Genomic DNA, 24,753 nt, shown 5'->3' with positions numbered 1-24,753 from the left:
TACATGAGCACTTCTGGAACAAATCATGTGAGATTTGAATGAATGAGTGAAATTTGTAGGTGGGACGTAACACTGCTTAAGGAGAAACAGTTTAGTATGTTTTGGCTTGCTCCAGCCCAGACCACATCATAGACTGTGTCCCTTTGAGAAATAGGATATTCACAGAACTTGTCAGGTTTGGTGATTGCACTTTCCCTCCACAGATTTGAACCTTAACCTTATACAGTAAAATCCCATTATAGTGGACTCTCTCTTATAACGGAATATTGTCTATAACGGACGAGGTCCACTGGTCCTGGCCGTGCGCCTTTAAGAACATGCAGAAAAAGCATCGGATATAGCGGAATCGCATATAATGGAATTTCGCTTATAATGGACAAACAATTTGGTCCCCAGGGCCGCTTTTAGCTGTAGTTTTGTTCGGCTATAACGGACATGCAGGCTCAGCCTACAAGGCGTGTGGGCGTGCCAGTGATATCCAGTGCAGATACGTAATCGGGATTATTAATAGTCATGAATCTGGTCAGGTAAAGTTGGTTTACTACATCTACAATATAATAATCTATACAAGAAGTGTATCTGCTGGGGTGTGGCATGAGTAAATGGTGTCCTATAGTTGTGTTCTGGGCACACAGCAACTCTGGATATAATGGACTTTGGATATAACAGACATTTTTCAGGTCCCTTAAAGTCCGTAATTTAACTGGATTTTACTGTAGTGATGTTGACAGCTGTCTTACTCTTGTTGTCTTTATTGGGAATCTCTGGTGTTATTCTCCCATTCTAGGATTTGGTGAAACCTTGTCGCTCTATTTTCCTCATTATTATTATGATTGCATTATAAGACTTGAACAAACAATATAGAGATATATCGTTTATCATATCGACATTTGTTAAAAATCAAGACATCATCTGTCTTGTGTGTCAATCTTGGCAGATATTTAAGCTTTATCAATATTCAGTTAGACATTTTGTGAAGCAATTGATATTGAGTTATGGTAGATACTAGTGGGAGAATTTATCTTTGACTGCATGCCAGTTGCTTAGATCTGTCTACTGGAAAAATGTACAAAAATGATGAGATGGCTATCGGTTGCTGTTGATATGAACAAAGTATGAGTGTTTATGCAACAGGAAATAAAAATTACTATTGAACAAGGAGCCTTCTTTATACAGAGTTTTGTGTATCGTATTGGAAGCATTATAAGACTGCTTAATTTGTATTTTATAAATAGACTTAATTATCAGGTGGTATCCAAAAATTTTCATGATGCTTCGTCCAAGAGGATTATAGTAAAATGAATCAGTTTTATTGCCAACCCAGTTGTAATTCTTTGTGAGCTATGAGATGTGAGTTACATGAATATAACTTCATTTTGGGGAAAAAGTCTGCATAAAAGCTGGGGAAACAGTGAGTTGCTTTGTCAGCCAGGGACACGCGCATGTGTGCATACGGACAGGAATATGTTGAATGTCTGCAGTGGGTTTTGTTCCTCTCGTTTGGAGATTGCTGAATCTAAATGTGTAACATGAATTAAAAGGGGAGGTGGGGAGTTGCACCTGTTTTTGGGAAAAACAGACAGAGACCCATCCTTACTGCCATGCAGCAGGTATTCAAAACTTTGAATGTTGCGTGACTGATGGCCTAATATATGTTTTAGACTGGAATGATGTGGCCAGTCACTTGTGTGTTTAATGAAGGCGTTCCATTCAGACAATATGAACTGAGGTTATAGTAGTCCCAGTGGCACTGCTGAGATTGTGGACATGGTTCTTTCTGAGATTTTGTGTCGTACTCCATTCAGGTGCTGTGAACCTGCAAGGTAATTGGCTGCTGGGGTTTCTTCGTTGCAGTGCCTTCTGACGAGGTCTCATGTGTGGCATGCAGTGGGGAGTCACTTGAATATAATCCTACAAGATGCTTACAGAGGCAAAATGCTTGTTCCCCAAGGCCATCGAGCATGTCATGTCAGCCTGATGATCGTGAAGTGAATGCTGTGTGGCACAGGTTGCAGTTGTTAACACGTGTTTTCTGTTTGTTAAAGCCAGGGGTGGGCAGTTGTATCCAGAAAGGGCAGGTTTTCGCTGCAACTCCCTAATTAGATTACTAATTAGAGGACTGACTGGCTGAACAGTCCTCGCACCTGGGTTTGAACAGCTGTCATAAAGGTTATCCCAAAAACCTGCATACACCCTGGTTCTTTGAGGATAAGCTTCCCCACCCTTGTTTTAAGCTAGTCTAACAGAGTAGGAAAATCTGGAACACTTCGAGAAGCAGGAGTCGTGTACTAACGCTACTTCCCTAGAATAGTGTAATGTTTAGCATGCATGCATGCTAATTATTGCGGACAGTTACACTTTAAAAATGGGATAGAAAAATGCTGGTATGTGTTTAGGGGGGCATGCCCCTAGTATAGCGGCTGAGTAACGTGGCAACAGCGTGTCCCCGGAAGGAATCCTGCCCCACCCCGCTGAAGCGCCCGTCTGCACTACACAGACTGATTCTGTTTCCCGTTGCGCTTATAGCTAGGCGCTGCCACAGGCCGCTGTGCCGCTGCTATTCAGGAGTGTCGTATCGGCATAATCTCTTCACAGTAGCTGAATTTCAGCCAACACCCCTTACTCTCCCCCCTCCAACTTCCCCTCAATTCCCCATATCATGGCCCCCCACCCTTTCCCAGAATGTACACAAACACTACAGTCCTCTGTTAATAGGAGCTCAGTCTTCAGCTGTTTTGAGAATGCTGCAGTCCAGTGTGCAATGTGAGATTCCCTCACCGTATCTCAAGGTTTTCTTCCTAATGAAAAACAATTAGACTAGTGGTGTTGCCTTTGGTTTTTAAGTTTTGTGCTTTTACATTTATACACTTAATTAACGAAGTCACTAGATCTTCATTAGGAAACGGTATTTGATGAGAATCAATTGGGGGAAATGAAGTCAATACGCCGTTTTCTTAGCAGAAAGGGCAGATGTTGAAGGATCATACTTGATTTGGCTAATTTGTTATTTGAGCAGATCGATAACAGGAAGGCAGAGTGCTGTGCAGTTCTCTGTGGTCTCCCAGGAGATTTTTGGTTTTATCAGCACATTTCACATTATTTTCATGCATTATTTATTTGCCTGCTTGATTCCAGAGTGACTTACAGTTAGATTTCAGACTTAAAACCTGTTCAAAGCAGTACAAGTATTTTGCCAGAAAAGCCTCCTCTCTACTGCCCGAGAGCTTGACCTGGTAGCCTCTTGGTCATGACTCTGTCTCATTACCCTCTGCTCAGTTGTGTTTTGTACATAGTCAGTACAAATGCGGCATTTAGCAGGTGGTGATATATCTGTACTGTTCTTCTTGTGTGTCCGTTGTAATGCTTTGGCATGATGGTGCACATAGCCATCCTTGGCACTTGCCTGATTGCTGAACATCCCAGTCGTTCATCAGTTAGGGAAGAACGTCCTTTCAATGGAAAGGGGGTGGTTTTTAAAATGCCCCCTAGGCTTTCCTTGTAAGTTGGAGTGCTGTGATTGTAGTCAGTTAAACTGCAGACGTGAAGTTCTGTAAAGGGTTATGGTTAGTGTGTCTCTCTCTTTGTCTGTGTGTCTGTCTTTCCCCCAGATTTGTAGCGCATTGATGGTGTGAACAGTCTCTATGGTTTTATGTAGTTTTCCCGCATCACCTGTTAAGCTAACGTGGCCACGAACGTGCTAAAACGTGCAGCCCTTTATCACGATAAGCAGATTCCTTGGCAAGGAATATTTGCTGTTGTCATTGTAAATGAATTACATGTTAGAGAAAGACATGTAAAAACCTGTACTTTTTATCTTTCCGTCAATAATCCAGTCTATATTAGGAGTGAGGCATGATGGGTTTAAATGCTATTGAAATTAGTTTTGAAGAAAGTATTGAATCCATCCTTGCTGACTGTCCGGCAGGCCTTTTACAGCTGTACTCCACTACCATTTGGGTTGAACAGTCTCCATAATCAAGGGAATGGGGGGGAGGTTGTCTTGTGACCCAGGCGTTGGCTCTGTGTGCAGCTGATCATCTGAGCAAGGCTCCAGGGACCGAGGGCCTGCCCCCCCCCCCCACATGCTCGCAACACCCAGCCAGATGAAGGCAAGGGGCTAAATGAAGCTTTTATTTCTAAAGAGAGCTGTTTTGTGTTGCTTGTGCATGACTGCTAATGATACTTTGTCAGTGTATAGTATGGAGAAAAGTTCATTTTTATATATTTTTTTTATTTTGAACCATAGCCTTTGTTTTAAATCAGCAAATGCAGGCATGTGGAAGAATGGAGTCACTTCTCCGTAGGAGCTCCCCCAAGAAGACTGCCGGTGTGAAATCTTTGCTGCTGTTGCTCCTCTGTTTTTGTTGACAAACACCCCCGCCGCCTTTGCGCTGTCTTGTCGTAGGAGTTTGAGTATCATGATGGACATAGTTGTTTTTTTGTCATGGTGTCGTGTTTGTTGTTTTTGTGTTTTTTATGAAAGATTGTGTAAAAACACAGACAGGCCGTGTGTCCAGGTGGTCATCATGAGGTAGGTCTGCACACCCTGTAAGCTGTAAGTAGCCTCCTGGTCAAGGGCTTGCCCTGAGCTCTTTAATCAGACTAATTCCTGCAGAGCAAGGTGAAGATAGGGGGCAGTGCAGCTACTGCTAGCAAGCAGCATGCCTCAGAGGAGGAGCCGCAGGACAGGCCAGCAGGGGGCTCCACGCTTATATGGGCAGGTTGGGGCCTTGCAAGGGTAATGCAGACAGCCCAGTGGCTTAGTGCTTAGCACTGTTGCCTCACACCTCCGGGGTTGTGGGTTTGTGATTGCCATGACCTTAACAAGGATATATGAACAAATTAGTGTGTAAGTACATTGCTGTGTGATTCAGTTCTTTGCAGAACTGCCACTTTTAAAGTTTTCAGGCTTTTTTGATTGTAAAACTCGGTTTAAGCAGGAACTCTAGGTTTCTATCAATTGCCCAGAAGGCAAATTCAACCTCAGGATGGACCGGATACTTATAATGATTGGCAGAGAGGAAATTGTTTGTTTCTTTACATAGAATTCATTTGCACTCCTGCAGTTTACTTTGGCGTAGAACCTCGTAATGTGGTGAAGTCTTTTACACCATGTCTGTAAAGTATCGACTGTACCAGAAGAGCCAGTTTGCTGATTGGCGCTAAGCCAGTCAGGTGAGTTCTGTGTTCAGTGCATGCAGAACCTCACCCCAGACATCGCAAGTTACTACTGGATGACTCCTCTGACCTGTGCTTAGTTTGTGTTCCCAGTCATGATGCTGAGATCAGCCTTTTTATGTGTATTAATTGTGTTGTTTGCAGTACAAATGGTTCACTGCATGTACTGTAAACTGGAAGTCTAGTGGGCTTTTGTTACAACATTGCATTTGCCTTCTGTGAACTGGATTGCCATTGAATCCACAGTGTTTCTTAGACATTCTTTTCGTACTTTTCTTACCTCTTCCTTAGGATGCATTTTCGTGTTCCACGAGATTGCCCTGTAGAAAACAACAAGAACCAGCAGTATTAATGACATGGTGATTTTTTAAGCATGTATTGACTGCGTGCTCGTTTTGGGTGATTTTTTTTTATATTATGAAATGATTTTCATTCTTTTCAACTTTTCATTGATACTCTCGGCTGCTTTCCCAGTTAGTCATATTACAATAGCATGGTGCTGAAGTACAGAGTCTAAACTGTTCACCCTAACATCTGCAGTGCCCTAAAATCAGTGTTGGAATTCAACTGTCACTGCATGAGAAGTCTGCCTTGTATTAGTGCATTTGTTGTGCTTCCCAATGCTTAAATTCCAGTCTTTCGGCGTCCCTGCCCAAAACGCAGGAAAGCCTATCTGTGAAAAGCTCAGGTTACTGTCACATTGTGCTTGGCATCACCCACTGTTTGTTTATTTGCCTTTTTGATGAGGAGGTCCTCCATCTAGCCTTCAGAAAAATGCAGGTTTTTCAGAAGTCCTAGTACCAGCTTCCGGAGTCTTGATGGCACTGATACATCTTGCATATGATGTCTGCAGATGGTCTTTGTGAAACCAGGAAAAACTAGGGTTTTTACCAAACTCTTACAGCTTCAAATCCCAGGATATCTGCTGTTATACCTTTGAGTTAAGCTCCTATCCTTAATAAAACTAGTGTGTATACAGCCCCCTCTTTGCTTCCAGTTGTTTGTTCTGTTGTGCTGCTCAGAGGGCCACCTTCACCTTAATGTACCAGCTTAACTCCATGTCCACCAGGGGGCCTCGTGTCATCTGGGTTCTGTTATTGCTCCAAGAAAGCAAGTCTTAAGGCCCAGTTCTGTGCTTTGCCCTGAGTATGTGTTTGAGTGTTGTTATCTATTAGTACATTTACCATAATATTCTGGGACTGGAAGAGTTATGCATAACAAGTAATTTCAAGCAAACTTTGACTAGTCTGCTCCACTCCTGCCGCCACCAGTCACTGCTGAGTCCCCCTTCCCTTAGCACAATTTGGGGGGGGGGGTGCAGCCTGCATTCAGAGTACAATGAGTTATTTATTGGAAGCATGACTACTGCTCATCTCTTGGTTCTCTCTCACATCCACACCCGGCCACCTTTCAGTGGTATGACCCTCTTGAAGCCCCAATAGGGTACCTGTGCTACCTGGCCTGACTAGTGTCTCTGTGGGGAAGGGTCGGCTTCTATGCATATATTAATTTTTCATCGTTGTGACGAATGCTTATGGTGCTTTTCCACTACCACCAAGAACCAAGCCCGAGTTGTACCGCAAACTGTTTTCCATTGTAAATTATCCATACCTGTGCTGACAGCAGGGCCAAGAGCATGACCAAACTGAGCAGGTTGCATCACCATCATCTGATTGGTCAACATTCATGGAGGTACTGTTGTTCTGTGTCGATATGCATGGATTATCTAAAGGGAAAAAAGGTATATTCTATATATTATTCATTATTAGCAGTATCACGCATGACGCTTTCCCAGTAACTTGGAACTTGAAAATTTCCAACTACCTATTTAAAATGTACTGTAGAACAGCTGAACAGAATCGATTCGTAATTCACATTTATGCAAGCGAAATTATGCAAGCAAACGTAAGACGGCAGTGCTCAAAGACATGCTAGCAGAAATTAGCACATAGTCAATAATGATTGTGTGACAGAGCCATTACGATACACTCGAATATTCGGTGCACCGAATATTGCCCTGTCGTTGAATACATATTCATTATTCGCATGGTAAATATTTGAATATTCATAAAATCAGAACTTATTCTTGTCTATTTAGCAAAAGAACAAAAAACAAAAATGCAATCGACGGTCTTTTGTAATGTTTACAGCAGTCACGTGTTCTGATGTGAGGCTCTTTACGGCAAACATCACGACATGCACATAAATATAAAAATGAGATCGCAAAATGAGTATCTGACAACAGTAAAGACACACTGTATTTAAAACATTGCAGATATGTGCTGTCTTCGACATTTAAAGTGTTTTAAAAAATAAAATTTGCACGCAGATTGTTTTATGACTTGGCGCCATTCGATCTACTGCAATTCCGTGAAAAATGTCAGCTGAGGAGGACAGCATTGGCATCACTCCAGCGAAGTCGCCGGTGTGGAACCATTTTGGGTTTCCAAGTCAAAAGGAAGCCGATAAATTTGTTACAAATGAAATAGTGACATAATGCAAAATATGCGGCCATGAGATGAGGTAACGTAAGCATTTACAGGTCGCGAAAACTTAAAAAGAACGTAAGTACCATAAGTGAATTTTGAATTAGGGCTGTGCGATATGCCATAAAATTCATATTGCGGTATAATTTGAACCTTAGACGGTATATATTGCGATATATGATTTGATCTAGTACTGGGCGGTATAAACGGTACACAATATAAATTTGGCCAGCGGGAGAGATTTTGATTATACCGCCCTACCGCAGAAATTTCCGCTCCTCGCCTGCAAAAATGACGTAATGACGTCACGTCAAATAGTAATTTATTATTTATATGAAAATTGTTTATATGATTATTGCTGCACCTGTCAGCAGAGTCCTGCACGGGTCTGATTTTGACAAACCGCACCCGCCCATACCCGTCATACTTAAACCCATATCCGAACCGTTAGCCGACAGAAATAAAATAAAATTCCGCACCCGATCCACTAAAAATAAATACCGACACCCGACCCGCACCCGAATGAAAATCAGTCAGATTAAAAATTAAAGACAAGTTTATTGGCACAACAAACGACCAGTGACATGTGCAACGTCAGTTGAAAAGGCATAGCCAAATGTAAATGTTGCTTAATAACAGCCTAATAATAAGCAAAACAAATGGTAGTAGCCTACCTCCAAACTCAAATAATGTTTGATATTGCCATGCCCACATATAGCCTTACCAGCTTACAATCAAATGTGTTAATAAAACTAGTATTATATAAAATGTACATTAGGCTACCCTGCACAGTATTGGGTTTTATAGGCTACCTACATGCACTGTCCATTTTCCTTTGATTACCCGATTGGAAATCCTATGCGAAGTTGAAGACTAGCGTTTGGTGCGGTGCTTTATATTACTGTGTAAAAAAAGGATATCGTCCACAGTTGATGGCCTCAGCTGACTACTTCAGCATCCATTCCGAACAACTGGAGGAGATCGCATGCGTTTTTTGAAAATGAAAGTGGGAGAGATTTCCGGGAATGCGCGTGCAGGCATAAACTGATATGGATTTTACGTTTTATCATCCTGAATGCAGGGATTTTGTCACTAAAATATAGCCCTAGGGTATTTTTTGTTGGCACTTGATGTTTTGAAAACCGCAATTTAGCTCTCCTGCGTCCGACCCGACCCAAACCTGTATCCGACAGTAGAATATTTTTCACCCGTTTCAACAAAATTTGCGGGTCACCCGTCGGGTACCCGAACGCGTGCAGGGAAGGACCTTTATGGGAGAGATGGTCATACTAATATAGATGGAGTTATGACACTAGTCTAGTTCTGTGTCTTGTTTTCTGCTTACCTATACAGTTTACAAAACCAACCTGTGTTTTTAATATAAGATAAAACCAGTGAAGTTACTTGAAATGTTTTCATATTTTTTCTATAATTGCAGATTTGTACAATAAATATTCTATGTTCATGACTACTTTGAAATGTGTTAAGTTTATTATACAACGTCCTGCTGCAATGCCTTTGCTATGGAGATATGTTACCCTTTCAAAAACAGTTATATTGAAATTTACCCTCTGTATTCGTTTCAGCTCTATTGTGTGAACGGTAAATAAGCACGTCTTCGGTTTTGCATCGCTATCACCCTCAAAGCCCAGCAATGCTTTTATTGAGGTGATCCTTCTGCCCTGGAAAACCGAAACATGCTGGACTTGCACCTTAGCTAGTCTCTCTCTGCAGTACATGTCGGTTCCTGTCCACAAGGTTTACATTTACACCTCACCTGAGAGACATAATCAGATGGACATCTTCCCCCCTAGGTGCTCATGCGTACAGCGCCGTCCTGTTGCAGATGAGCCAGCACCGGGGGCTTTTGCAGCTCAGTCGCAGTCGCAGGCCCAGATAATCCCCGGTGGCGGCAGCGGAGCTCTCCCAGCATGCCCTCCACCAGCCGGGCAGGGAGCCTGAAGGACCCCGAAATAGCCGAGCTCTTCTTCAAGGAGGACCCAGAGAAGCTCTTCACTGACCTACGTGAGATCGGCCATGGCAGCTTCGGGGCTGTCTACTTCGTACGTACCTGCTTGTGAGCGGGGGTTTGCAGTGCCCTAACTCCACTTTGCAGAAGCCTGTGACTGGGGTTTATTTTTATTTGGTTATTGTATTCCCCAGACAGGGAATACAGATGATTTAGGGACTGGCCTGCCGTTAGCACAGACACTTTTTTCATTAAGATTATAACTCAAAAAGTATTTGATGGATCATTTTCAAATTATGCAGACACATTGTATGGCTGAAGATCTGGAACTGATGCAATTTTGAGAGAAATCACCGCATAGTGATAGCAAAGAAAAGGTCTCAGGCACAGATCTGGTGAACCTAATTACATTGGGAAAAGTCGCACATAGTTGGGCTTTGAATAAAGATTTTTTTTGGTGAAATGGGGGGAGTGTGTGTGCGGAGGGGGGGCTAGAGATTGTAGAGGTTGGGGGTGCCGGAGTAGTAGGGTCTGGAGGGGGTGACGGGGATGTTCGGGGAATACATTGTTCTTATTTCAACAGCATCTAGTCCATTTTAGTGTTTAAATGTGGCCACTCATTTCAACCCTAAAACCAATACCAGTGTTTTGGTATTAATGTTGTATCTTCCCAGCATATGTAACATTCTTTCAATTATATTCATTATGTCTTAAAGTAATTATGACGATGCTATTTTTTCTTTTCAGGTGAATAAAACCTAAAAAAATTAGATGTCTGATAAAAAAAGAAAAAATAGCATCGTCAGCATATGTAACAATTTGAAAAATTTGTCCATCTGTTTACAGCTAGAACTGTAACCTATATTTGTGTTGCATTACACGCTCACAGTTTTACATTTAATTTATAATTCTCAAGCCAACACACGCTACAGACTTCGCTGTAGCCTACAGCCTGTCATCTTCACTGACCACAGTGGTGCACTGGCTGTTCACTGTTTTGGCCATTTACCTATTTAAAATGTACTGTAGTACAGTACATATCAGTGGGACTGTGCTTCTGTATTCAATACTTGGATGGTTGCTTACGGGCTCGTTGCTGTACTGAGTCTTCCTCTCTCTCCATCTTAGGCACGGGATGTGCGGACCGCGGAAGTGGTGGCCATCAAGAAGATGTCCTATAGCGGGAAGCAGTCCAACGAGGTGAGCCCCCCCCCCCCCCCCCCAGAGCTTTCTAAAAGCATCCACCCTGAATCCATCTAAGTAGTTAAATGGGAATGGCTTTGTTCTTCATAATATCTTACTCTTTTGTGCTTGGGTGTATCAGAAATGGGTGATGTTGGGGATGGAGCAGAGGCTCAGACATTAGGTGGCACAGCTGAATTGCTGACAGAAATGGAATCTCATGACCGGCTCTCCTTTTAAGGCTCTACCTGGTGAAACCCTTTTGTGTGGCTCCTGGCATTTCAGAATCCATGACCAACTGAAAGGCCACACTGATGACGTTCTGGGGTATTCACTGTCATGTTTGAGTCTTGCTGGATCTATGACCCGTCTTAAACTGCAAACAGGTCTGCCTGTTACGCACCATCTGCTTGCCGGTCACCGTATGTTATAGTGAGTCAAACCCGAGTTCAGCTCCTCTGATAGAACAGGGCGGCTGATGTAATGACATTCTTAGAAGTTTATGTGAAGAATGTAAACTGAGCTGTGGGAGGCACAGGTTGCCTATGGAAATATTTTGCTGCTCCTCCATGGTTCTTGTCACTTCAGAGTATGACTAATATATTTAAAGGTGATCGCATTGATGAAAGCTTTTTGGGGGTTTCTGCTACACCTGAGAGAGAGAGAGAGAGAGAGAGCCTCTACCTGCATTTGTTGTCTCCTTTATCTCCTATTTACATAATACTGTTGATGTCCATCTGATTATGTCTCTCAGGTGAGGTGTAAATGTAAACCTTGTGGACAGAGCTGTGAAGTTGACACCATGTGTTGCGCCCCCCCCCCCCTCCCAAATCTCCCCAGAAATGGCAGGATATCATCAAAGAGGTCAAGTTCCTACAGAGGATACAGCACCCCAACAGCATTGAGTACAAGGGCTGCTACCTCCGCGAGCACACCGCCTGGGTGAGACATGACCCCTACACTCTGGGAGACTTTACGTCGGCCTAATTGTTTCGAATGTTTAAATATGTATCATCTACTGCTTGTTTAGTCAGACTGCAGTGAGGAAGCCCCCCCCCCCCCTAGTGGTGAAACATAACATTGTAGAGCCTCAGACATTTAACAATTTCTTTTTTTAGCATTTTACATGCCCTGTGCACTTAAAAAGGACTGTTTTGCCCTCGTGGCCATGGAGCAATCACTCAGTTTGTCTCCAGTGGGACTGTGCTTCTGTATTCATGATGGAATTGCTGATATGTGACCAGTTAGCTGAGAGGACGGTTTTTTTTTTCAACTCGCCTATTCTCTCTCTGTGTAGCTGGTCATGGAGTACTGCCTGGGTTCTGCTTCCGATCTTCTGGAAGGTAACTTTTTCTCGTGTCATTCCCGTATTGGCGGCTGTGTGAGAGTGGGGAGGGCACTGGAGTTAGTCATATAATTATGTCACTTATGTCATGCGCTGTAGCACTACGTGTGAAAAGTGTGTGTGTGTGTGTGTGTGTGTGTGTGTGTGTGTGTGTGTGTGCGCGTGCGTGCGTGCGTGCGTGTGCATGTGTGGGTCAGGCACATATTACATTGTAAGGACCAAATGCCTCCACAATGTACAGCAACTTTTTATTTTGATCTTGTGGGGACCATTTAGTTTGGTGACCACAAGGAGAAGCTCAATATAAAAATCTGTAATTTCAAAAAAAAAAACTAAAAATGCCAAAAGTCTTGTATTTTGCTTGGTTTCTTATGGTTAAGGTTAGGGCTGGGTACGGGTTAAGGTTGTCATTGTTAGGGTATTTCCCCATAGTGTTTGGGTTCCGGACTTAATTTCCATCCTGTGTCGTGTGTTGCGGTTAATGTTTTCTCTGTCATCCTTTTCAGTGCATAAGAAGCCGCTACAAGAACTGGAGATTGCCGCTATTACCCATGGTGCACTGCAGGGCCTGGCCTACCTTCATTCCCACAACATGATACACAGGTGAATACCATTGTGTCTACACCTGTGTGCTGCCTGAGGTTATGTGTGTCTCTTGCACCTTCCTCACTGCATCGCTGGGCCCTGCAGGGACATCAAGGCTGGGAACATCCTGCTGACGGAACCCGGGCAGGTGAAGCTGGCAGATTTCGGCTCTGCTTCCATTGCCTCCCCCGCCAACTCCTTTGTGGGGACGCCATATTGGTAAGGTTTGCGATGACCGCCCTTCCTCCGTTGCATCTCTTGATTGGATCCTTTGCTGGGGTGTCTGTTTGAAGGCCTGCCAATTTAGAAATGTCTTCATTGGGGGCTGAGGGGACCCCGTTATCTGCTACCATAGGTCTGGGGACAGTGTTAGTTTTTAACAGATCCGTATATGATCACTCTGGGCTTAATCTGTTGCTTGGAACATGTCCTCTGACAAGCCAGTGCAATGCAATCACTCCCTCCCCAACCCGTCCTCAGGATGGCCCCCGAAGTGATACTGGCCATGGACGAGGGTCAGTACGACGGCAAGGTGGACGTCTGGTCACTGGGAATCACCTGCATTGAGTTAGGTGAGGAATGCATGCCGCGTATGTCTATCTGCGCTCCTGACCGCCAGGTGGCTCCTTCCTTCACACTCTTCTTCTGTCTTTCTGTTCATCCTCTACGGTGACTTAGCGCTTTATATGACACTGGTCACCACCTTATTTTTTGTCTCTCCCTCACTTCCCCTGTTTCGGTGCTACGTGGCTGCACTGCTCCATCCGTGGCACCCCGAAAGTGCCCCCGCCCCATTCGCCGCCGGAGATTCTATAATGTTTTGCGTCTCTGGTTTCCGGATGAAGGCCTCCGTGGAGCTTTTTGTCTTTGACGGGAGGCTGCCCAGCCCCAGGCTTTCCCTAACCCCCCCTCTCTAATGCCTCCTGGTTTCAGCGGAGAGGAAGCCACCCCTATTCAACATGAACGCGATGAGTGCCTTATACCACATAGCGCAGAACGAGAGCCCCACACTGCAGTCCAGTGAATGGTGAGTGCGGGCCCAACCCTACGATGACATCAGTCACCCAGAGCCGCTTCCAGAGCCAGCAGAGGGCTTGGTGTCCTTTAGCTGCAGTGAAAGTACCGGCGGCATAGTTAGCCTTATGATATATACGTGATAACGTAGGCTTAGGTTGCGTAGTACGAGGATCACATAGCGATGTTACACTCGGGTTCACAGTTCCATTTTAATCCAGATATTAATCTACACCTATTTCCTTCCCTCTCTTCAGGTCGGATTACTTTAGAAACTTTGTAGATTCTTGCCTTCAGAAAATCCCTCAAGACAGGCCGCACTCAGAGGAGCTCTTAAAGGTCAGTCCCCAGCACGTCCTTCAACCAGCATGCGTCACATTGGCCAGCAGCTACCGTTACCATCGTCCATTCTTCCAGTTTTTTTTACTCCAATCCAGTGGTACCTTCTCATACATGCGGGTCACGTGCTACTTAAAATGCCTCAATGCGGAGCTGTGTGTCATAGCGCCTGTGGGCTGTTGACTCAGACTCCTGTAGCTCAACAAGCAGAGTGTTGCACTAACAATGCAAAGGTTGTGGGTTCAAATGCCAGAAAGCGCACATAAAATGCAATTCTTCTCTCTACTGTGAGATGTTTTGAATAAGCGTTAGATGAATGAGTTCATATGATGAGTGATGACAGTACATTAAATTAGGAAATTTACTGTTTTAGATGGAGCTTTTATGAAAAAAGGTGATTGAACTATGAAGTTAAAATGTAACCATATTCGAAATGTGAGATGCTGACACAGGGATGTATCAATCCCAGTATCAAGGGAAAAGGTCACGGCTGACCTGTCACCTTTGAGCTCTGCCTCCGTTTTAACACACATCTAGGTAATGCTCAAGTGCTCTGCTGGGAAGATCACAAACTGAAGACTAAAACTGGCTGAACTTATGGTTCGTCCGGGCATATTTTTCCATGCCCCTCCTTCCAGCATGCCTTTCTCCTGCGGGAGCGGCCTGAGTCGGTGCTGATGGACCTGATCCAGAGGACAAAGGATGCCGTCCGAGAACTGGACAACCTGCAGTACCGCAAGATGAAGAAGATCCTGTTCCAGGAGGCTCCCAACGGGCCTGTGGCAGAGCCCCCCGATGGAGAGGAGGTGGGCCTCTCTTCCTCCCCCCCCCCCCCGTTTGTTCTGCCCATTTGTACCGGCTTCTGGGGGGGAGGTTAAGGACCCTCCTTTTGCCCGTGCCTTTCTCAATATCATGTGGTCCGCCACCTTGTATTATTGATGTCACCTACTGTCTCTCTTCTTTCATTTTTAATAAGTCTCCCTTATTAGTCTTTTTACTCTTCTATCGCTGACTGTCTGCCCCTTCTGTGATGTGCTGCCCACCCCCAACAGGAGCCAGAGCACGGAGCGGGCCGTACGGGCACCGTGAGCAGCGTGGGCAGCAACCAGTCCATCCCCAGCATGTCCATCAGCGCCAGCTCCCAGAGCAGCTCCGTCAACAGCCTGCCGGATGCAGCTGGCGCCGCTGACGACCACAGCGAGTCTGAGCTCATGGAGGGCGACCACACCGTCATGTCCAACAGCTCCGTCATCCACCTCAAGCCGGTGCGTTGCCCACCTGCCTCCCTGCCGGAGGGGGATTATTTGTGTTTTGTAGACAGAACATTTTCATTTGCTGTGACATTGTATGGGTGAAGATCTAGAGCTGATCAGAGCTCTGAGTCAAATCACACCAAAATGGAAGCAATGCTACTTAGTGGTGGCACAGGATAGGACAGCCACTGACACAGAGCTAGTGAATTTGATTTCATTGAGACAGACAGAACTGGGCTTGTAAATAAAAGATTTTTTTGGAGAGGTGGGGAGAGTGTTTAGAGCAGTGTTTCCCAATCCGGTCCTCAGGCCAGTTCATGTTTTTGCTACCACCAAGCAAAACATAGACTGTCTGCTGGTCCCTGAGGATCAGATTGGGAAACACTGGTATAGAGGACTAGAGATTGTAGAGGTTGGGAGTGTGAGAGGACTATGGATTAGATGGGGGGGCATCCGGGGAATACATAGTCATCGTTCTCATTGCATCTAGTTCTTAGAAGAGTCCTGCACTCGGACAACTAAGGACTTCCTCTTCAGGACACACTTTTTGCTAGTATATGCAATAAAGTCGAGCTGCATCATGCTTAGCACTGACCCTGCCTCGTCTCATTAGGAGGAAGAGGAGTGTTACCATGAGGAACAGGAGCCGCGCAGCCGCCCCACAGAGCCACCGGCGGCCCCCATGCAGGTGCCCCGGCAGAAGCCGCACCGAAACCGGGAGCACTTCGCCACCATCCGGACCGCCTCTCTGGTACGAGCTCGTCTCTGTTTGCAGCTTAGGGTAGTGTTTCGCAATTTGATCCTCAGGGACCCACAGACAGTCCGCTGTCTGGCAGGGAGCTCAGAGGGAGCAAAAACATGGACCGACTGTGGCCCCCCGAGGACTGGATTGGGAATCATTGGCTTAGAGGCTTAATAAAGGTTACACACCCCATCTGACTGGTACTTGTGTTTGACTTCAGATCAGATGGGTCTCTTATTGGCTCCCTCCTCCTCCCTCTGTGATTAAAATGTTTTCGCCTCTTTTCGACACCCCCCGTACAGTGGAGGATGAGCAGAGGGATCGGCATGCCTCCTCCTGCCCCCATCCCATTCCTGTATCTCTTCCCTGTGTTTCTCCCAGGTGACGCGGCAGGCCCAGGAGCACGAGCAGGACTCGGAGCTGCGGGAGCAGATGTCGGGATACAAGCGCATGCGGCGGCAGCACCAGAAGCAGCTGATGGCGCTAGAGAACAAGCTGAAGGCTGAGATGGACGAGCACCGGTTGCGGCTGGACAAGGAGCTGGAGACACAGAGGAGCAGCTTTGCTGCAGAGATGGAGAAGCTACTCAAGAAGCACCAGGCCTCCATGGAGAAAGATGTAGCGTAGCTCCTGTCTCTCCTACGCACTGACCTCTGTGCCCTGTAGCGTAGCTCCTGTCTCTCCTACGCACTGACCTCTGTGCCCTGTAGCATAGCTCCTGTCTCTCCTACGCACTGACCTATGTGCCCTGTAGCATAGCTCCTGTCTCTCCTACGCACTGACCTCTGTTTCCTGTAGCGTAGCTCCTGTCTCTCCTACGCACTGACCTCTGTGTCCTGTAGCGTAGCTCCTGTCTCTCCTACGCACTGACCTCTGTGTCCTGTAGCGTAGCTCCTGTCTCTCCTACGCACTGACCTCTGTGTCTTGTGCTATAGCCCCCATTTCTCCTATGCACTGACCTCTGTGTCTTGTGCTATAGCCCCAGTTTCTCCTACGCACTGACCTCTGTGCCCTGTAGCGTAGCTCCTGTCTCTCCTACGCACTGACCTATGTGCCCTGTAGCATATCTCCTGTCTCTCCTACGCACTGACCTCTGTTTCCTGTAGCGTAGCTCCTGTCTCTCCTACGCACTGACCTCTGTGTCCTGTAGCGTAGCTCCTGTCTCTCCTACGCACTGACCTCTGTGTCCTGTAGCATAGCTCCTGTCTCCTACACACTGACCTCTGTGTCCTGTAGCGTAGCTCCTGTCTCTCCTACGCACTGACCTCTGTGTCTTGTGCTATAGCCCCCGTTTCTCCTACGCACTGACCTCTGTGTCTTGTGCTATAGCCCCCGTTTTTCCTACGCACTGACCTCTGTGTCTTGTGCTATAGCCCCCGTTTCTCCTACTCACTGACCTCTGTGTCTTGTGCTATAGGCCCTGTTTCTCCTACTCACTGACCTCTGTGTCTTGTGCTATAGCCCCCGTTTCTTCTACGCACTGACCTCTGCATCTTGTGCTATAGCCCACGTTTCTCCTACGCACTGACCTCTGCGTCTTGTGCTATAGCCCACGTTTCTCCTACGCACTGACTTTCACGTCCTGCACTTTCACGTCCTGCACTGTAGCCCCCCTCTTTCCTACACACTGACCTCTGCGTCCTGTAGTGTAGCCCCTGTTTCTCCTACACACTGACCTCCATAGTTTGATGAACCTTGGGTCTGTTATTATTACATTGTCCTCAGCAAGGGAATGATGCATTAACCCTGTTCTGTCTTCCCCCCCTGCCCCCCCTCTCTGTATGTCTTCCCCTTGGCATTTCTGTGTGACCTCTGTTCCTCTGCTTGCATCCCCCATGCCTCCCTCCGTCCCATCCCATGTGTGCAGGCTAAGACCTTTGCGAGTGATGAGAAGAAGTTCCAGCAGCACATCCAGAGCCAGCAGAAGAAAGAACACAGCAGCTTCCTGGAGTCGCAGAAACGAGAGTACAAGCTGCGCAAGGAACAACTCAAGGAGGTGCAGCCACTCGCACAGGTGCACACACACGTATGCAGGACACACCCAGCAGCCTCCCAGTTCACCCCCCTCTCCGTCTCCCCAGGAGCTGAACGAGAACCAGTCTACGCCCAAGAAGGAGAAGCAGGAGTGGCTGTCCAAGCAGAAGGAGAACTTCCAGCACTTCCAGGCTGAGGAGGAGGCAAACCTGCTGAGGAGGCAGCGTCAATACCTGGAGCTGGAGTGCCGGCGCTTCAAGAGGCGCGTGCTGATCGCACGGCATAACGTGGAGCAGGACCTGGTGCGCGAGGTGAGTGCCCCCTAGAGCCCACGACCGGTCCTGCAGCCTCGGGTCTGGCGAGCCACTCTGATCTCCCAAACTCCGCCCCACCGCAGGAGCTGAACAAGCGTCAGACACAGAAGGACCTGGAGCACGCCATGCTGCTGCGGCACCACGAGTCCATGCAGGAGCTGGAGTTCCGGCAGCTGGGCGCCATCCAGAGGATGCGGGCAGAACTGATCCGCGTGCAGCACCAGACTGAACTCACCAACCAGATGGAGTACAACAAACGGCGGGAACGCGAGCTGCGCAGGAAGCACGTCATGGAGGTGCGGCAGCAGCCCAAGAGTCTCAAGGTGAGCGGCTGTACCCCGGAGTGGGCGTGGTGTGGGGGAGGAGTGTCCAGCATCACCGTGACGCCCACTGTCTCCTCCCCCCACAGTCCAAAGAGCTGCAGATAAAGCGGCAGTTCCAGGACACCTGTAAGATCCAGACGCGGCAGTACAAGGCGCTGAGGAACCACCTGCTGGAGAGCACGCCCAAGTCGGAGCACAAGGCCGTCCTCAAGCGGCTGAAGGAGGAGCAGACGCGCAAGCTGGCCATCCTGGCCGAGCAGTACGACCACTCCATCAACGACATGCTGTCCACGCAGGCGGTCAGTCGGCCAGGGAGGGAGGGTGCATGCACCCAGCCAAATGTGCCCTATCAGAGAGCTCCTGGAATACTGCCAGCAGAATAAATAACAAATAATATTCAATGCTAGCATTTAATGGAGAACTGTGGTCTGAGGCAGGGCAGGACTGGGGTTAAAAATCATCTCTAGAGGTTTTGTCAACTGGTAGGGGGGTGGGGGGGGGTCTCACAATACATTTTGACAGCTCAAATACCGATTGGCCTAACAAGGAAATGCCCAGTATACCAAGCATTTGGTCTGAGGAAAAGAAATTGTAGGGTTTGTGACTGTCGTCTCTCTGCCATGCCCCCTTTCTTCATTCTCCTCCAATGACCATGCCCCATTTCTTTTAACCCCCCCACCCCCGCAGCTGCGATTGGATGAGGCACAGGAGGAGGAGTGCCAGGTGCTGAGGATGCAGCTGCAGCAGGAGCTAGAGCTGCTCAATGCCTACCAGAGCAAGATCAAGATGCAGACGGACGCGCAGCACGAGCGGGAGAGGAAGGAGCTGGAGCAGAGGGTGTCGCTGCGCCGGGCGCTGCTGGAGCAGAAGGTGGGGCTCTGCATCACTTCATCAGCCTTTTAGCTGCTTGTCTCAAGGCACCCTGAGTGATAAACCCAGGTTGCAGGGTTTTGTGTGTTGATGCCAGTGTAATAGTTTAGATTTTTTTTTATTTAGTTTATATATTGTTTTCAATTTTTATTTGAATTCCCTTTTCACTGTTCTTATTTTATTTTAAAGATCAATTTCTTTTTCATTTTTATATATTTTAGTTTCAGTTTAAGTTTTAGTCATTTTATTTCTGGGGATGAACTGAAAGTTGTAGAGCTGTTTTATGTGTGATCTTTAGGGAATCATACATGAATATACAGAGAACATTGTGTACTAATGTCCTCACAATAGGCAATACATGTTCCAGATGGTACCTTTATGGTAAAGGTAAACAAATCAGTATTTATAATTTCTACCAAATAGTTTGAACATAAAGTTTGACATTCGTTTTTAATTTCTTAGTTTTGAAAGCAATTTTTATAGGTTTTGTTTAGTTGTAGTTTATTATTTTCATAGCATATTTTCTTTTGGTTTGGGTGAATATTCTCTCATTCTGGTGATGCCTGTGTGCGTCCCGCAGATCGAGGAGGAGATGCTGGCCCTGCAGAATGAGCGCTCAGAGCGCATCCGCAGCCTGCTGGAGCGCCAGGCGCGCGAGATCGAGGCCTTCGACTCCGAGAGTATGCGCCTGGGCTTCAGCAACATGGTGCTGTCCAGTATCTCCTCGGAGGCATTCAGCCACAGCTTCCCGGGGGCCTCAGGCGGCTGGGGCCCCCACCAGCACCCCGGGGGTCCCCCACAGGGGCAGCACTGGGGGCCGGGTGGGGGTGGCGGCAGCGGTGGCGGGTCGAGCCGCAGCAGCAGCAGCAGCAGCGGCCATCACCATCACCATCACCACCACCATCACCACCAACACTCCAGTCAGGGTGGAGGGGCCCCGCCACAACAGGCCTGGGGTCAAGGGAGTGGGGTCGTGGCTAGTGGCCTGGGGGGTCCTCCGCCCTGGGGACATCCCTCAGCGGGGCCATTGGGGGCAGGGCCGCGGTCTGTGGGAGGGGGCGTGCGGAACAGCCCCCAGGCATTGCGTAGGACGCCCTCTGGGGGGCGCAGCGAGCAGGGTATGAGCAGGAGCACCAGCATCACCTCGCAGATATCCAACGGCTCACACCTGTCCTTCACATAGGTGAGCCCCCCACACAGCAGAGCCGGGGTAGGGCCCTCCCCTTTCCTTAACCCCCCCCCCCCCCCCCTTCCCGGTCAGGGTATCTCCCCCCCCAGCCGCACACAGCCATGCACCAACATTGCCAGGTGCATTGGCCTGTCTGCTCAGAGGTCGGCGCAGTATCCATGGTCGTCTGAATCACTTTGACTCGCTAGGAGAAAAATGTTGGTGCCGAAATTCGCAAGGGCTTCAGGAAGTATAGCAGAGTGTGTGTGTGTGTGCTGTGTATGCTGTGTGTATGCTGTGTGTATGGTGTGTGTTTGCTGTGTGTATGCTGTGTGTATGCTGTGTGTGTGTGCTGTGTATGCTGTGTGTTTGCTGTGTGTATGGTGTGTGTATGCTGTGTGTGTGTGTGTCACAGTGCTTTGCTAGCAGTATCTTCCCCAGGTATGCTTGAGGTAAAATAGTATCTTCTCAGGATCTCAGTGGTCAAAGTGTATTAGCCATTATATTGTTAATATATGTTTTTAGTTATTTGCCAATGAGACTTGCAGAGAGGCAGGTTACCCGAAGCCGCCCCTGTGCTGTGATCTGTGCGTACAGCTGTATTGCATTTAGGGAGTGTGGTGAACCAGGTATCCAGATGTTCCGCCCTAGAGCCTCTGGCCATTAGGACTTTAATTCTGTTCGCTTTTATGCTGCACGTCAGATATTGTTGCTAATGCCTCATTGGGGCAAGCAGCAGACTGCACTTGATATGTACAAAATAAATGTAAATAATTTTTTGTTTGTTTTTTTTTTTTTTTGGAACACTGTGCCAAGGGTGACACAGACGGACACTTAGGAAGCTGAAAGTAGGGGGGGGGGGGCGTTTAATGCATCTCACGAGTTGCAGGGGCATGCCAAAATCCGACCTGCCAGGCATCCCTGACTGCTACGGGCAAAATGTGATGCCATCATTTTAATGGAATTAATGTACCTGTCCATCAGTGTGACATGTGACCTGGTCTTCTAGGAAGTGCAGGGCAAGCGGGGGGCAGGGGCATGTGATTTTAGGGCCGCCTTCATTGAGAAGCACTTTAGGCTGTTTGAAAGGAGGAAGAGCGGCAGCAGGTGGTGGAGATGGCAGAGGACTGTGGAGATGAGGCAGGTATCTGCGGTGGTAAATGCAGGAGGGAAATGGAATGCGTTGGTGAGTCAAGAGAGATGGGGGATATCCAGGCAGCGCCCACTGTGACCAGGAAGATGAGCCAACCAGGAGATGTACTATAAAGACTGCAGGGGCCAGTCCAGTCCAAAATGGCCTCAGGGACTGAACTTCCGTAATCCCGCTGTCCTGGTGTTCGGCCTGTAGGGGGCGCTTGCTTTTGCTTGTAACTGCTTTCAGGCAGTCTGTCACCTGACCGGCAGCTTCAGCCATTCAGGCACGCAGGGTGTGCATCGGTGCTGCAGCCGGGGTTTGTCAGCATTGGCGGTCAGGCCAGCTGGCAGGATCCAGTTCAGTGTTTGCTGAAGTTTTGTGTTCGCTTGCCGGTGGCGTGGGGGGGCTTTAAGCTGGAAAGCCACACAAAGCTTCAATATGCCAAAGCTTTAGAAAGTGTCACTACTAAGACAGTGTGCCAAAAATCAATAAGCAGTAAGCATACATATACAAAACACACATCTGTGCTCAATGACATCACATATTGTTTGCCAAAAGTGCAAAATGTAATTCTGTTTGAAGACCCTGGGTACACTCTTCACACCATTCCCTAACCCCCTCCCCCCCCCCCCCCCCCAATTAGAGTGCCCTCCCTGTCTCTGGCCCTGGGGGGCAACAGGTTGTGACCGCTGAATGTTATTCTGGGTGGGTGGGAGTTGCTGCTGGCGCCCCTGCCATGCCCCTTCCCTTTCTGACCACGCCTCCTACTCCTTCAGACCCCCCCTTTCTAGTCCTGCCTCCTACTCATTCAGACCCACCTCTCTGTAGCCCCACCTCCTACTCATTCAGACCCACCTCTCTGTAGCCCCACCTCCTACTCATTCAGACCCACCTCTCTGTAGCCCCACCTCCTACTCATTCAGACCCCCCCCTCTGTAGCCCCACCTCCTACTCATTCAGACCCCCCCCCCCCCCTCTGTAGCCCCACCTCCTACTCATTCAGACCCCCCCCCCCCCTGTAGCCCCACCTCCTACTCATTCAGACCCCCCACCCCCCTTTCTAGCCCCCTCTCTCTTTCTTCCTGTCTCTTCACTAGCCTGGCTGGGCTCTCACACCCAGCACAACTACCTTGACTTGGAAGTTTAAAAGAGTACTAAAAATACGTGTGTGTAAAAACGCAGCATTGAGAGCAACGTGCTGCCGGTATGTTTTGGTGGATATGGATGTGGACAGATACAGTTACAGTCTTCATTGGGGTGTATAGGAAACAAATGTTTATATTGTATATTTAGAATTAAAAAAATGGAAATAAAAATAAACAAATTAACTGCTTGTATTGTGAAAACAAAAGAGATAATGACTCAGTTTCTAACATTAATGTTTAAAAGAATAAAATACACATGCACATCTGTGCGCACATACACAGACACACAGGCCCATGTGCAGAGTATGACGCCCTGCAGTGTTGTCCACGGGGTTTGCTTACCGCTCGCTGGTGCTTCCTGCTCCTCCACTACATCCACTAAAGTCCCTTTCTTTTATTGGCTCTGATCGGGTCTCCGTATCCATCGGGTCATGCTATTGGTCAGTTTGTTGCATACCTTTTTAATGACGAAGAACAAGCAATTTCCGGTGTGTCAGGCGGCTTGTGACCTGTGTGTCAGCAGTGAAGAGGGCTCTCAGCAGCCTTGTTCACCATTTTCTTAAGAAAGCACCTGTGGGGGAATCGGGAGTCAGGCGCTGCGCCTGGTGTGAAACTCGCTTCTTCTCCAAAAGTCCACCTTTTTAGGGAAAAACCTCCAAAGCCTTGCTGCTGCCAGATAGCATGCTGCAGTCAGTTTCTTTGCCAAGAGCAGAGCTGTGTATTGATTGGTTAGATTTTTTTTATAATTTTTTTTTTTTCCTGTTAACCTCATTGGTTGGAAACAGCAGCCAGGAAAGAGGGGAACACTTTGGAGGCAGTAATTTACTGTGGTGAAACCTAACAAAGTAATATCTTTGGTCTAACACTGTGCCATGACCAGAGCTGCCAAGTCCCCACCACACATCCTTTCAGTCGCCTTCACAAAATGCACGTTTTTGTTTTTTGTTTTGTTTTTATTGAATGTCTTAGCGTTGGGCTGGAGCAGATGGTGAGTTCTGATTGGTTGAACACCCCTGGGACCTGGAACCAGGGGAGATGGGTGTCTCCTTTGTACAGTGTATTTGTCAGTATTCATGTTATGCCCCCTTCCCACCCTCCCCCCGGTTGACCATTGCCATTGCAGTCCATATATAACCTGTGTTAAAAATGTATAGATTGTGAAACTTGTTACTGAATGTTTGAAAGATTTTAAAAAAAAAAAGAGAGATTATTCCTAAAATGAGAGAAAGAAAAGAAAGTGAAATAAAATGTATAAAAGAGCCTTGGCAGTATGAAAAGATGACTTTAGGTGCAAATGTAATATTTTGTTTGTAATTACTTCTTGTGATGGCGGAGGGATACTGGACAAAATCAGCTGTAATAAAAGTAATTTTAGTACATCAGGAGTCCAGCCTGTTCTGTCCCTGTGGGAAGCCAGTGACTCCACCTCAGTTAGGCTGAGATTTATTACTTGTTAATTGTTTTGCTTTTTTGGCTTCGTACATCAACTTTGGATGATGCAAACAGACAAAAGTCCATGGTTTCCTGCACAGTTTGCTTAACCTTGTTAATGAATGATGTCTCTGTTCACTCAAGCTATGTATACAAGCCAAGAGAGCGGATTCAAGCGGATAGTTTGGAATAAGTTTTTCCACAATCGTCAGTACTGCTGCAGAGAGTTAAGGGCACCTTATGGGCGCTCCTCTTGAGTTTCAGGGTATCAGCCGGTCAGCTTGGTCCTCTTTTGCTTTA

At 47.2% G+C, this 24,753-nt stretch overlaps 1 protein-coding gene and 1 long non-coding RNA gene across 3 annotated transcripts in view; one reads left to right on the top strand and one right to left on the bottom strand.

Annotated features, from left to right (window-relative positions):
• taok1b (TAO kinase 1b) overlaps nt 1–24,399 on the top strand; it is a 30,122-nt gene extending 5,723 nt beyond the window's left edge. For both annotated transcript variants that reach the window (XM_023809850.2, XM_023809841.2), the window contains exons 2-20: nt 9,479–9,727; nt 10,762–10,833; nt 11,656–11,757; nt 12,113–12,158; nt 12,667–12,763; nt 12,851–12,964; nt 13,226–13,317; nt 13,679–13,772; nt 14,017–14,098; nt 14,737–14,904; nt 15,151–15,363; nt 15,965–16,102; nt 16,475–16,711; nt 17,961–18,089; nt 18,175–18,378; nt 18,465–18,704; nt 18,791–19,003; nt 19,392–19,574; nt 20,155–24,399. In XM_023809850.2, the coding sequence (XP_023665618.2) occupies nt 9,596–9,727; nt 10,762–10,833; nt 11,656–11,757; nt 12,113–12,158; nt 12,667–12,763; nt 12,851–12,964; nt 13,226–13,317; nt 13,679–13,772; nt 14,017–14,098; nt 14,737–14,904; nt 15,151–15,363; nt 15,965–16,102; nt 16,475–16,711; nt 17,961–18,089; nt 18,175–18,378; nt 18,465–18,704; nt 18,791–19,003; nt 19,392–19,574; nt 20,155–20,757 (3,159 nt within the window). In that variant the 5' untranslated portion in view covers nt 9,479–9,595 and the 3' untranslated portion in view covers nt 20,758–24,399. The remainder of the gene's footprint in view (nt 1–9,478; nt 9,728–10,761; nt 10,834–11,655; nt 11,758–12,112; nt 12,159–12,666; nt 12,764–12,850; nt 12,965–13,225; nt 13,318–13,678; nt 13,773–14,016; nt 14,099–14,736; nt 14,905–15,150; nt 15,364–15,964; nt 16,103–16,474; nt 16,712–17,960; nt 18,090–18,174; nt 18,379–18,464; nt 18,705–18,790; nt 19,004–19,391; nt 19,575–20,154) is intronic.
• On the bottom strand, nt 4,234–6,904 carry LOC111842827 (uncharacterized). Its single transcript, XR_002838001.2, has 3 exons — nt 6,790–6,904; nt 5,459–5,498; nt 4,234–4,819 (listed from the first exon to the last, which is right to left on the bottom strand). It is a non-coding gene; the product is annotated as an uncharacterized lncRNA (long non-coding RNA).
• Nucleotides 24,400–24,753: the final 354 nt, after the last annotated feature.

This window comes from Paramormyrops kingsleyae, chromosome 18, assembly GCF_048594095.1.
Source record: "Paramormyrops kingsleyae isolate MSU_618 chromosome 18, PKINGS_0.4, whole genome shotgun sequence".
In the NCBI taxonomy this organism is placed as follows: domain Eukaryota; kingdom Metazoa; phylum Chordata; class Actinopteri; order Osteoglossiformes; family Mormyridae; genus Paramormyrops; species Paramormyrops kingsleyae.
This window is presented reverse-complemented; position numbering and strand designations above follow the sequence as displayed.